General features: G+C 36.3%; 1 protein-coding gene across 4 annotated transcripts in view; it reads right to left on the bottom strand.

The window, feature by feature from the left end:
- Nucleotides 1-168: 168 nt before the first annotated feature.
- ACSS1 (acyl-CoA synthetase short chain family member 1) overlaps nt 169-14,124 on the bottom strand; it is a 48,019-nt gene continuing 34,063 nt past the window's right edge. For all 4 annotated transcript variants that reach the window (XM_034427449.3, XM_087888235.1, XM_034427451.3 and 1 more), the window contains 6 exons: nt 13,555-13,667; nt 11,214-11,340; nt 8,928-9,055; nt 7,256-7,319; nt 6,554-6,672; nt 169-671 (listed from right to left, as the gene is read on the bottom strand). In XM_034427449.3, the coding sequence (XP_034283340.2) occupies nt 495-671; nt 6,554-6,672; nt 7,256-7,319; nt 8,928-9,055; nt 11,214-11,340; nt 13,555-13,667 (728 nt within the window). In that variant the 3' untranslated portion in view covers nt 169-494. The remainder of the gene's footprint in view (nt 672-6,553; nt 6,673-7,255; nt 7,320-8,927; nt 9,056-11,213; nt 11,341-13,554; nt 13,668-14,124) is intronic.

The following is a 14,124-nucleotide window of genomic DNA, read 5'->3' as shown; positions in this document are numbered from 1 at the left end:
ACAGTTTTGAATTTAATTTGGCTTTCAATTATGTAAATTGAAATTCGTATAGTATAAAAAAAAGGTCATTGTGTGTGATTTTTAAAAGAAATTCACATAACTTAAAAGTATGGAGCGTTTCAGTTCATCTGATAAGGTAAAATTAGGAAAAAAGTACAGTAAGGCTGATTTTAAAAGAATGTTTTATATATTGGTGGCAAAAATATTAAGGCTAAATGCAAACTTACTCCTTAAGTTTCTATACTCTGTTTACAAAGGCAGAATATGTCTTAACCAGCAGTTTGAAAATTATTTTTCCATGTTTTCAAAGAAAAGAAAATATAAACTTGATGTAGCAAGAGGTGTAAACTGTTACAATGCAAATTCTTTTCAGGAAATTTTTTTTGGATTTTATATGAATAAGTATAGCTTTTTAATGTATCAAGAATAAATCTAATAGTTCCTTTTGTTCCTTCAGCTTCTTAACAGAACTCATCTTCACAATAGTCCATTCATCATAGAGTAGGATGCTTAAGTTTGTATTTCTTACACGTTTCAAGTATTTCCTCTATGACACTGGGATCATCTAGTGTTGTGATATCTCCCATATCACTAATATTATCAGTCACTATTCTCCGTAGCAATCTTCTCATGATTTTTCCTGATCGAGTTTTGGGAAGACGTTTCACTACCTGTTTGAGAAATAAAAAATCATTATAAATAGTATTACTTTAAATAAAGATAGCTAAATATCTAAATGGCTACTTCCTTGAGTTTTTCTTCAATGGTATGCATTCACTTATATGAACAAATGTGTCTACGCAGAATATTGTGGAATGTGGAACCTTTCAAAGTTACCAAGGTAAACAGCCCCTACCCCAACTGCTCATTCCTCTGTTTAGCCATCCTAAGATCTTCACATTAGCCTTGAAAGAAAGGAATACTTATTAACATTAGGTGAAGGCAGGGTGGATGAGTGAATTTACAGACCATCCCTATTAAAAGTAAATAAAGAAGTTACCAAAGCCACAAATAGGGCCTCCTACCTAAACAAGTTAGATTGTTACTGTCACAAATCCATAAAGCCAATCATGAAGTCCTAACACAAAATTAAGTTTATTGAGAAAAAAAATCTTTTAAAAGTATACAAACTCTCAAATCAAGAGGCAAAGCAAATAAGAGGGTGTTCTTGTAGCAGGGATTCTATTGAATCAGCATTACCATGGGCAGATTGCTCCCTAAATACCAGAAGTGTCTAGCCTAATTGGACACTGCTGGCCTTCAGATCAAGTTTGGCATTTTAAACACCAGTTATGCCTCTGTTTTTTCATTTTTATTCTCGGAGATCAGCATTCTTAAGCACTTAAGTAGATGAAGCTTCTGGTCTCAGTCATAGTCTCCTGGGTCCAAGTAGGGATATAGGCAGTGGTGAAATGTAACATTTGTTACTATTGGTTCTGTGGGCATGGCTTGTGGGGGGGGAAATATGTGACGGTGGGTGTGGCCAACTTTTTTTTTTTACTTTTTAAAGCATTTTTTACAACCTATTCGCCCAAATAGATTGTAAAAAAATGCCTTTAAAAGTAAAAAAAGAGGCTCTGACGATTGCGTGCCACAGCTGTGATCATCAGAGCCTTTTTTTTTTAACTTAAAAGCATTTTTAACAACCTATTTTGGCAACTAGGTTGTAAAAAAATGCTTTTAAAAGGTTAAAAAAGGCTCTGACGATCGTGCGGCACAGCTGTAATTGTCAGAGCCTTTTTTACCTTTTAAAAGCAGGAAGTAACGACACCCGGGCAGGTGGGTGGAGCCTCACGCCGCCATTGCTACCGGTTCTCCAATCCACCTGCCACAATTGCTACCGGATCGGTATTTCACCCCTGGATATAGGCCATTGTTTTAGCATAGCTATTACAAAATGAAATACTAGTTACTACTAGTTACCTTTTCCCAGTCTTTCTCTTTATTTATTTATTTATTCATTTATTTTATTTGGCTTATATGCCGCCCTATCTCACAATGGACACAGGGCGGCTCACAACAATAAAACACAAGCCACAATATAAAATAAAGACCAAAATCTAAAAAAAATTTAAAATTAACCCTTAAAACTAATTAAAACCCCATCATCAGTCCAGGTCAAGGGATTTGAAAAGCCAAGTTTTTAATTCCCGGCGGAAGGTGCGAAGGTCAGGAGCTAATCGGAGCTCCAAGGGGAGTTGATTCCAGAGGGTGGGCGCACCGACCGAGAAGGCTCTACCCCTGGGGGCTGCCAGAAGCCACTGTCTTTACCTGAGAAGACCATGATAATGTGCCAAGTTAGTGAAGTACAATGGCCTAAGATGAAATGTTGGCAATGTGCCAGAATCTACAATGCATCCTTCACTACACGAATGAGAGATGGGAAGCTTCATGTAATTTAAGCAAAGCAAAGAAAAAAAACCACAAGAATTCTAGAAGTCAAACTCTTTTCCAAGCTAAGGAAAAGTCATTATTGTTACAGGATTGCAAAACAACTGAGGTGGACATCCATGGGGGGAAAGGGATATCAAGAAGATAATGATGGCAATTGCAACCTCATGATTAATGCCAGGGTGGATTTGATTTAAATCAAGTCGATTTAAATCATGATTTAAATCACTAGTAAAAAGGCTTGATTTAAATCAACTCGATCCAAATCATAATTTTTAAAAAGCAACTGTCATCTCTATCCCACAATGGCTCCTCCTCTGACCCGCTGTTGACTCATCGACAGTCCCAATATTGCAGAATATATAGCCTCATGCTACATAACTCAGCTCCATTTCATGCTGAATAAACTAAATTATTAATGTATCTTAAATAGAAAACTACCTTTAGATAGATTTTTACTCCAAAAAAATCTATCTATTAAAAAGAACTATTTATTAAAATAAATTTAATAAAAATAAAAAAATCCGATTTAAATTTTAAAAATCTAATTTTTTAATTTTTTTAAAAAAAACATTGATTTTTATCCTTCCTGATTAACGCTACCGTCTTCGCAGTCCCCACCCTCAACCTAGATCAGTGATGGCTAACCTTTTTGCCATCGCGTGCCAGGAGAGGGGGGGCGGGGGAGGGTCGCGCGTGCACGTGCCCACGCGCATGTGTGCGCAACCCCCTCCCCCTCCGCTCCTGGCACATGATGGCCTGGTAGGCCCGTTTTTCTTTCTTACCTGGTTCCAGATCCTCTCTGTGTATCTGGGAACAGCGAAAACAGCCTTTCCCACTCCCTTGGAGGCCCTACGGAGGCTGAAAAGGCCCATTTCCCATCTCCCGGTGGGACAGGAAGTGACATTTTTTGCTGTCCCCAGCCTCCAGAACCTCTCTAGGAGTCTCTAGGAGCCTCTCTAGGAGTCTGTAGGAGCCTCTCTAGGAGTCTCTGGAGGCTGGGGACAGGAAAAAATGTCACTTCCTGTCCCACCGGGAGTGGGGAAATGGGCCCTTTGAGCCTCCGTAGGGCCTCCAAGGAAGTGGGAAAGGCTGTTTTCGCTGTTCCCAGATACACAGAGAGGATCTGGAGCCAGGTAAGAAAGAAAAACGGGCCTTCCCCACACACCCCCAGGCCCTCCAGAGGCAGGAAACAGCCTGTTTCCCTACTTCTAGTGGGCCCAGAAGGCCCGAAAATCAGCTGGCCGGCGCGCGCATGCGCCCCAGAGCTGAACTGGCATGCCCACTAATATGGCTCCATGTGCCACCTGTGGCACGCGTGCCATAGGTTCGCCATCACGGACCTAGATCCTTGATAGTAAGGCATCTGTGCAATACGAGCCATAATTTCTCCTGAAAAAACAACGTTTTTTCATTGGCATATCATCCTTATATGTGGTACACTTTTTAAAGGTAAATTTTAAATTTTTAAAGGTAAATGTTTTATAACTTAAGACACTGTCATTGTTCAGATACACTGGGAAAACATAGTTTTCTATTTCAAAAATGTTCAAAGGAAGAACATTTAAATGCTTTACTTGCATTTTGGAATAAAGATCACATATTAATTAAAATATGTATTGGAATAGAGATTTTGCAGTTACTCTCTCAGCACAGGCCTCCCCAAGCTATAAAATAAACTACAACTACAGAATTCTATGCTATTCCTCAAATCATCTCCCTCTCTCTTGTGTATAGTTGCTATTATTTTAGTAATATACATGAAGGCACTTCATCAGTATTTCCATGTCCCATATTTAAATATACCTAGAAGGGATGGAAGGCTACCTATTACCCCTACTCAAAACTGATAATAGATTTTCATTACAAGAAACCATGGCTTTCTAAAATTAAAAAAAGGGAACTTCCAGTTGACGTTGCTGCGGTACAGCAACAGAGGAATGGGTCTCCATGTTCTCTGTGCTGAATTCTTCCTGTTTGTGGGCTCCAGAGGGAGCCAAAGCTGCATTGTAGGGGTGGTGAAGCAAAGAGGAGCACCCTGTGAGGTCGGAGAGTCGCAGCTCTCCTATCTGGCCCAGGGTTTTTTCTCCCTCTTAGCCATGACAAGCCTAAAGATGGCTGCTACAAAGCTGGGACAACCAAAGAACAACAGCTAAGACTGGTGCTAGAGAGAAGAAGGTGAACCGTATTGGAATTTCTTTTGCTTTAAACCTAACCCCAAGAAGTAATTCAGAATCATTTGTTCAGAATTATGTGTTAAAGGGTGTCTAAGCATTTTAGGGGCACTCTGAAGAAATACCTAACCAAAAATGAAATGAAGATGGACTAGTAAACTGAAATCTAAGTGGAGAGTGCCACCTGCTGACAAAAAGGAAAATTACAAGCCTTCTATTTATATGAAAGACAATGAAAATTGGATTGTTTTTAGCTACCCTATGAGCACTGGAGATCCCAATATGAAAATGAGGAAGTGATTCAATTAAAGAGACATTTGAATATTATATTAGAGGATTGAATTTGTAAAGACGATATAAAGGGGCTTTGATAACTCTGGGACTACTTAAATGGAACTGATTGTTAACCTATGAGATATAAAGAACTGGGACTAATGTACTCCCTGAAGGGCAAATTAAAGACTGAATTAATAGTTCTTGGACTTCTGGATAAAAATCAATTTCTTTTTTTTAAAAAAATAAGATACTTAAAAAGGAAGAAATGAGTGGAATTGTACAGGAGATGGATTTACTCTTTCAAAATACAAAAGACATTATGGGTAAAGGGTTTAAGAAGATTATGGGAAAAATGGAAAATACTATAAAAGGGATGATGAGCACAGACCAAGATGCCCAGGAAAGGGAGGAGTCAAAAGAAGAAAGGAAGAAGGAAGAAGACAAAGAGGAGATAACAATGAAAATAATAGTGGTTGATGAATTAAACCAGGGGGGAAACATATTAAGAAAGTTGGAAGACATGTTTGAAATGGAGGCAGGGGCCTGGGTAGAAATTTTAGAAACTAGCCAGTGGAAGAGGGTAGTGGGGGGGGGACACTTAGATTGGACATCCAAGAAATAGACATAGATGAAGATTCAAGAGAAGAATTTGGGAGGCAAGTAAAAAAAAGCATAGCAACTAAAGTATTGAAGTGGGCAAGAGATGATGGATAGATGTTTTTCTTGTTTATTGTTGGACTGTTTCGCTTTTCATTTTTCCTCTCTTCCTTTTAAAGAATAGCAATTAAAGTATGAAGCAGGCAAGAGATGATGGATGGATTATTCCTCTTTTTTTGTTGTTGTTCTGAGTTGCTTCTACCTCTCTCTCTCTCTCCCTCTCTCTCTCTCTCTCTTTCTTCTTTTTTTTTCTTTTTTCTCTTTAGGCAGGTGACATGATTAGAAGTTAGAATAAGTGATAGAAATAAGGGGAATATTAATGTATACATTTTTATTTTACAAAACGAAAATAATGAGAAAATGTGGAATAACTGAATAATGATAGACTGCAATCTAACATGGATGTGTATTGTTATTAGCAATACATACGTTGATTGAATGTAATAATTATGTTTAATTTGATCAATTGCATTTGTATTGGGATTTATGGCTCCCATGTGCCACACTGTTCATGCATTGATTTGACATTTTTATAGAAAATAAAAAACTGGCAGGGAAAAAAAAAGAGAAGGACAAGACTGAAAATTTTTTTAAAAAAAGACTTTCCATCTGAACTGGCAATGTTTATATAAAACGATCATTGTTTAATATTAAATATTTTTATTACATTTATTTGCCATCCATCTCACCATCCAAAGTGACTTTGGTGGCTTACAATGGCATGAAAGCATAAATATAATCACATTAAAAATAATAAAATTCACTATTAAATAAACTATTAAATACCATGGATGATATGGGGGTGGGCTTTTGTCTTTCACTCAACCAACCCACCTCCAGCATAGCAGACCCCTATTGGGGCCCCAAGCCAACTGGCAGTCAAGGCCCTTCTGGAAGACTAGAAGGAAGGAGGCAGATCTCACTTCCACAACAGAAAAGGGTCTTCTCCTGGACTCCACTAGCTGAAATTCCTTGGCCATATCCCACAAACAATGCAGAAATTCTTTTCAGGTATATGTCCTTATTAAAAACATATACAAGATTTAAATACTTACCATAATATGTTCAGGAACAGCGTATTTTGCTATCTTGGTGGCAACTATTTTCTTCACTTCTTTGATAATTATATCTTTATCTGACATGTCATCTTTTAACACTATGAAAGCTAATGCAACTGGAAAAAAGGAATATATTATTTAATTTTTTTTACTCCACCTTTATTAATTTGAAATAAAGTAATTTATAAAGCCATTGGCTGTTATGCCTAAGGAGCGACTAGAACTCACAGTCTCCTGGCTTCTAGGTCAACATTTTAATCACTACACCAACCTGGCTCTTCCTTAGTTTTCTAAACTCACATTTACTATATATTGATACTGGTTACATATTTGCTTTTCTATTTTCGTATTTTATATTATAAACTAGATTAACATGGGAAAAAAATAAATAAAAAAATAAAAATAAAAGTAATGCTACTATAGTACTACAATTATTTTGATCACTGTAGCGGTTTCAAATTTTTAAACTTAAATTACATTCCTTCGCAATAGTTTCCATGTACTGTATGTAATACATTATAATACTGTTGTGTAAATGCTTTGAAAAAAGTAATTATTCAAGTATCAGTTTCTGCCAAACGTCCCTGTTCATTTTCTCCTCTTCAATTGTATCAGTAAAAGTTCTGACATCAACAAAGCAATTATTAAATATACAGATAAATGTTTTCTTACTTATTTTAAAACATTTTAGTCACTTACCTTCCCCTTTGATATCATGGGGATAGCTAATCACAGCTGTTTCTGGAATTGCAGGATGTTCATCCTTTTGAAAAAGATGATTTGGAAAGAAATAGTAAACTGATAAATATAGTAATGGTTATGCAAAAAATACTTAACATGCAAATATTAATGAAACCTGAAAACTTTCTTCTAGGTATTATGGATAAACTGATAGAAAAACAATTTGGGGCTTTATTTTTGTAAGTAGTGACTGCTGCAAAGATTATCAAATAAGTATATGCCAAATACTGAGACTTGAAGAATGGATCCTGAAATTGACCAAACTGGCAGAGATAGTGAAATTAACTGTGCTAATTAGAGACAATGGTTTGGACACATTTATAAAAGATTGGAGACCATTTGTAGAGTTTCTGTGTGTTAAATACAATATGGGACTGTTAACAGAGGGCTTTGGAGATTAGTGTAACTTTTACACTAATCTCCAAAGCTATTAGTTAATAGCTTTTTTATACTGAACAGAGACTGGGGTGAATTTGATTGATAGACAACAGGGTTTTATATTTGGGATATTTCTTAAGACACTGATTTAAAATAGTAATTTAGTAAGTATAAATGGGAAATTTTACAACCATTGTATACCCCTCGAATAAGAGGGGGAGTCTATTAGACTTGTTTCAGTTGTAATCAACATTCAGTTAGGATGGATGTTGTATGTTTAGTGTTACTTGTATAACTGTTATATATACTTTTTTTTTTTTACCCAGTGTTGTTACTATTTTTCCTGTCTTGTTTGTAGTTTTTGTTATTCTTTGTTCTTGTTTTTTATTTGTATTTGTATTTTATCCTATCTTTTGAAATCAATTTAAATTTAAAAAAAATTATTAAAGAAAACTAGGCATTGTTTCTGACATAACATCAAAGCTTTTGAAAAATATATATGAACTAAACCAGATTCATATATATGTATGTAATACAAGCTCACAAATAAGGTGATAAATCTGTGACCATGGACCTATGATGTCACTATAAGTGAAATTCACATATCAGAAACTCCTGTAGAAACTCCTGTCCTGCCTTGCAGTCTGTCACAGTTTTGGTAGATACAGACCTACCATACAATTTGTTTTGAAAAGTAGGGTTTCATCTTGTATAACCTAAAGAAACTTGACTAAGTTGATGAACCATCAACGAGCCTTGGTAGTACAGTGGTTTAATGCACCCTGTTATTAACACAGCTGCCTGCAATTTCTGCAGGTTCGAATCTTACCAGGCTCAAGGTTGACTCAGCCTTCAATCCTTTCTAAGATAGGTTAAATGAGGACCCAGTTTGTGGGGGCAATAAGCTGACTTTGTATAAATATACAAAAGTATGAAGGCTATTGCTTAACGCATTGTAAGCCACCCTGAGTCTCCGGAGAAGGGTGGCATATAAATCAAATTTTAAAAAAAACAAAAAACCATTTCCACTGTATATACTGTATTTGAGTTAGTATCAGATAAAGAACCCATCTGTGGTGACTAATCCATAATGGTTTAAATATGCAAAAGATCTGTTAGTGCGACAATCAAATCTAAATTAACCATGGGAGCCAGCCATTCAAATCTTCTCATTGTTCTAAATATCTATGTTTCAATTAGTTTACAAGAATAAATTATTGGAGCCTACACTTTTCTTTGACTCAATAATTACCATGGCATCTTCAATTTCTGCAGTTCCAAGCCTGTGTCCACTGATGTTTAGGACATCATCCATTCGCCCTGTTAGCTGATAATAACCCTCCTCAGTTCTATAAGCAGCATCTCCTGTGAAATAATACCCTGTGGCAATAACAGATTTAACATCAATAAATGTAGATGTTCATTTTTTGTGAAGCGAAAAATACACTAAACTGACATAGTTCATTATTTCTGTGGGAAAGTAATGTATATATATTGCATATCGTCACTCATCAATATGCCATTATAACAGGAGAACATAGCACACTGCATTTATAACACACATCTATTAATTTGTCAGAGCATGAAACAAACATTTAACAAGATATGCATTATATTTATTTTTTTTATTTATTTATTTTAAATTTATATACCACCCTTCTCCCTGAGGACTCAGGGCGGTGTACAGCCAGAATTAAAAAACATAAAATACAAATATTAAAAAACAATTAAAATATATATAAATTTGGCCCAAAATTAAAAATACAAACCAATTAAAACATTTAAAATTTCTTCTTAAGCCAGCCCGGTTTGCTGGAAAAAGTGGGTTTTAAGGGCACGGCGGAAGGCACTAAGGTCTGAAAATGTGTGTAATGAATCAGGGAATTCTGCGAGTGGAATTCAGGTGCTTTGCAGAAATTGATTCTGCTGGAATAGGGTCTTTGCTCAGTGTTATCACTTCAGATTCTTGAAAATAAAAGACAGTGTTGGATGCCAGACTTTATTCTGCAGCATGCTGGCTTTCTGTTTTTCTTAAATTGAAGTATTTTTTAAATGTAAAATATAACTGAGGCAGGAAATCTGCTGGCATTGATGGATCAGTCCATTGGGAACAATGTTGAGAACCCAGGATATGTGTCAACTTCCATGGAGACTCATGATTCTTGATGAATGTATCTTTTCTTTTATGTACACTGAGAGCATATGCACCAAGACAAATTCCTTGTCTGTCCAATCATGCTTGGCCCATATTTTATTTATTTATTTATTTATTTATTTATTTTTTATTTTTTATTTTTTATTTATTTTTCTTATACTTATATGCCACCCTTCTCCCAAAGGACTCGGGGCGGCTCACAGAAATTAAAATGATGAAAACAATAAAAATAGCTACTAAAATAATCAATTAAAATCTCCCAATTAAAAATCACCCATCAGATCAGCAAATTTGTTGGAAAAGTTATGTCTTCAGGTCACGGCGGAAAGAGCAGAAGTCAGGGGCTGTCCGGAGCCCCGTGGGTAACCCATTCCAGAGGGTCGGTGCGCCCACAGAGAATGCCCTCATCTGGGCGCCACCAGCTGACATTGTCTGGCCGATGGCACCCGGAGGGCAGTCCTATGTGAGCGCACAGGGCGGTGGGAGGCAGGCAGAAGGTGGTCCTGCAGGTACCCCGGGCCCATGCCATGTAGGGCTTTATAGGTAAGTACCTATAGAATAGAATAAAGAATTCTATTCTACTCTATTCTATTCTATTATTCTATTCTATTCTATTCTATTCTATTCTATTCTATTCTATTCTATTCTATTCTATTCTATTCGTCTTCACTTAACACAGTAACTGGCATTGGAATTTCCATCGCTAAGAAGTGTAGTCGGAAAACATAATATCATGTGACTGTGCTGCTTAGCAATAGGAGTTTCAGCAGTCCCCAGCTACTGTTAAACGAAGACTTCGTGTGACTCTGATTTCTAATTTCCTGCCAGCTTTCTCACTGATTTTGCTTGGGAGAATCAGGAGGGAAGGTCACAGATTGCAATCATGTCACTGCAGGATGTTGTAACAGTTGGAAATCCAGGCCAGTTGCCAAGTGCCCAGATTGCAATCATGTTACAGTGGCAGTAGTATAACAACCAGAACTTCAAGGATCAGTCATAAGAACTGCTTGTACAGTACCATTGCAAATTCAAATGGTCAGTAAACAGGAGGATGTTAACCAAGGAACACCTGTATTATTAATCTACTGCAACTACTTTGGAATTCAGTTCATTTTTATAATTTAGCATCCAGGTTCATATGAATTATAAAGTAAGAAAATTAGCAAAGATGTTTCAGAATGTTCATGTCAATCAACATGTTATGCATGTAGAAATGTGCATGAATACTTCTCTGGTGTACAGACTGTTGCTGCACTATTTTTAAATGATGCAAAGAAAATATAACGTAACAATATAGCATATTGTCACTGTACTAAAAACTGTGCTTCATGTACAGCATCAACTTCAATGCTTTACTTCAACCAACATTCTCATCATTCTCACCTGGGTAAGCTTTGAAATAAGCTTCTACAAAACGCTGATGGTCTTCATAGATAGTCCGTGCTATACCAGGCCAGGGTTGCGCAATGCAGAGAGCACCAGAGGTATCATTGCCTTCTAAAACTTTTCCCTAGGAAACCAAGTAAAAAAACACTTCTCTCAATCCATCAATAAAAGAGAATTTCCCCAGAAATTGAATTTAATTTCATATTTATTCTTTCCATTAACAGTTTGATCAAACACTTGATAAAGACAATGAACTCAGTAGGCCTGCAAGCACAGGTAGTCCTTGTTGACTGACTGCATTGTTTTAGCAATTATTTGCAGTCACACCAGTGATAAAAAAGTAACATGACCAATCCTTGCATTTATGATCTTTGCAGATCTGTAAAGCAAAGGAAAGCTGAAATAAAATAAGAAATAAAAAAGCTGAAGTAAGCACAGAGTTTCAATTAGAAATTACCTCTTCACTTAACAACCAAGTTGCCAGTCTCGATTGTGATTGCTAAACAAGGAGTCCTTGTATGAATAAAAAATATTTTTGTGGTGGATAGAAGGGAAAGAATGGGCATTGACAAGCACGAAACTTCCTTTCTGAGGGGTCTCCTTCTTTACCACTCACCTCTTCCAAATATATTTTATATCATGCCATGAGATAGTGAATTCCACTAGTATCCCAGCTGTTCTGATATAAGGCTGGCTCATATTTGTAATTAATTTTGCTAGCATTAAGAAGTAAAATGTTATCTATATAAATCAATACAGAGCCAGTATAACAATTAAGTAGGAACTAATAATGCTATATTATCTGCTATCCCTAACAGTTACGTTACTCACAGATTAACATTTACATTTTTAAAGTTTAGGGAACATTCTGAGACAAATATACATTCAGATTGCACACGTCAGTGATTTTTCTATCATGGTTTGATTTTAGAAAACTGATTTAGTTTTGGTAGACAGCAGGATACATATTTCATATTAGTTCTTTTGAAATGTGTATCTATTTATTGATGTTTTTATCCATATGGCAAAAATTCCAGCTCTTTCCTTTTCTGACCCTTTCCTGCCTCAGACTTTATTTAGAATAATGCAGGTCCTTCAAGCTACTCTCTAAAAGTTACCTATTGATTCTTGTAAGACCCTTCTTACCAAAAGAAGGTATGATTAGGTGGTCTAATTCTCTCTATAATTATTTCAAAGCTGTTCTGGGCTTTAGCCTCTACAACTATCAGGAGTGTAATAATTACATTTTTGAATGTTATTAAATGTTTTAAAATATCTTTTAAAATGTTTAATACTGTAGGATACTGTATTACTGTAGGATATGAGATATGCTGGTGGCGCAGCAGACTAAAGCACTGTTATTAACATCAGCTGCCTGCAATTACTGCAAGTTCAAATCTTACCAGGCTCAAGGTTGACTCAGCCTTCCATCCTTTTTAAGGTAGGTAAAATGAGGACCCGGATTGTGGGGGCAATAAGCTGACTTTGTATAAAAAGAACACCGCTTGGGGGGGCCGAAAGCCCTATTAAGCAGGTATATACAAAAGTATGAAGGCTATTGCTTAACGCATTGTAAGCCGCCCTGAGTCTCTGGAGAAGGGCGGCATATAAATCAATTTTTTTAAAAAAATCAAAAATAAAATAGTATGTAGGTATAGAGGTTAGAAATGCATATAAGTGAAGATTCAATTTTGATCAGGCAGGGGGTTGGACTGGATGACCTGCAGGGTCCCTTCCAGCTCTGCTACTCTGTTAAATTTGTTAGACATTATTCTGCTTTAAGATAGTTGGAGAACATGCTGAAAGCATACCAATATGTAACAATGTTGTGTTAGAATAGATCTTCTTTTGTTTGAAGCCAGTTAGAAAGAGGCCCACTCTTGAATGCCAAGGCAATAAAGATAAGAAAGAGCTATGCTTGCAAAATATTGTATGGGTATAGGGAGGTGTTGATGAACATGTAATTAGAGAAAGAGATGATGTTCTCTCTAAAAGGCACTTCGGATTAGCCATGGCCGGTCACTGGACCCGATGTAGGAGGGGCATTGGGGGGGGAGGCGTTGGGATAGGGAACTATAAAATGTAATGCTTTTGAAACTTTAGGTGTGGCTTCCAGACCTCAAACTCCTTGTTGAGGTCTGCTGGGATACCACCCTATTTTGCAAAATTGTTTTTATTATTTTCTTTTAATAAAGTCTCTTTGTTTTCATCGACCCATGCTTGTTGATTGAATTCATTTCCAACAGTACTTAAGGAACAATTCAGATCATTCTCCTCTCCCACTATTTTCAATTAAATGTATTTTCAAAATCCAGAATTTTTCAGTATTTTAGCTTACATTCTCATCCATTAGCACTGGGGTAATTCCATAGAAAGGCCGCATTGCTATAGCTGGAATGATCTCAGCTCCTTCTTCTGAAGGCCGAGGAGCAATGCAAATGCCACCAGTTTCTGGAATGATAAATGAGGAAGAAACACCACTAAAAATGAATGCAATGTCTGTTTTCTGGAATTAAATGAACGTAAAGCAACATTTCTGGACTGAGGGCAGCTTCATTTTCCATTAAAAAAAAAAAAAAATACCCGGAACTCCTTATTTTACCTCCACAAACCCCTAAGCTGATTATGTTCAACACAATTAGATGCACTTAGCAAGTAATTTCAGCAGCAAATGATAGAAATGCAAGGAAATCATGGAATATATTTCCTTGCGTTGTTTTGATAACACTTCAAACTGTTTGCTGAAAAGCGGTTTATGAGATTATATACTTATGAGATATAAGTAGTTCGAATTTATAGTTACATCCTAGATTAATATAGATTCTAAAAGAATAAGTAGAAAATAAATGCAAACACAAAATTAAGATTAAGACTAAAAGTGTAAAGCATTAAGACTTTAATTTTGTAT

Source organism: Pantherophis guttatus, chromosome 1 (assembly GCF_059756535.1).
Source record: "Pantherophis guttatus breed Tessera chromosome 1, ASM5975653v1, whole genome shotgun sequence".
Taxonomy (NCBI): Eukaryota; Metazoa; Chordata; class Lepidosauria; order Squamata; family Colubridae; genus Pantherophis; species Pantherophis guttatus.
The sequence above is the reverse complement of the archived record's forward strand: the minus strand, read 5'-3'. Positions and strand labels throughout refer to the sequence as shown.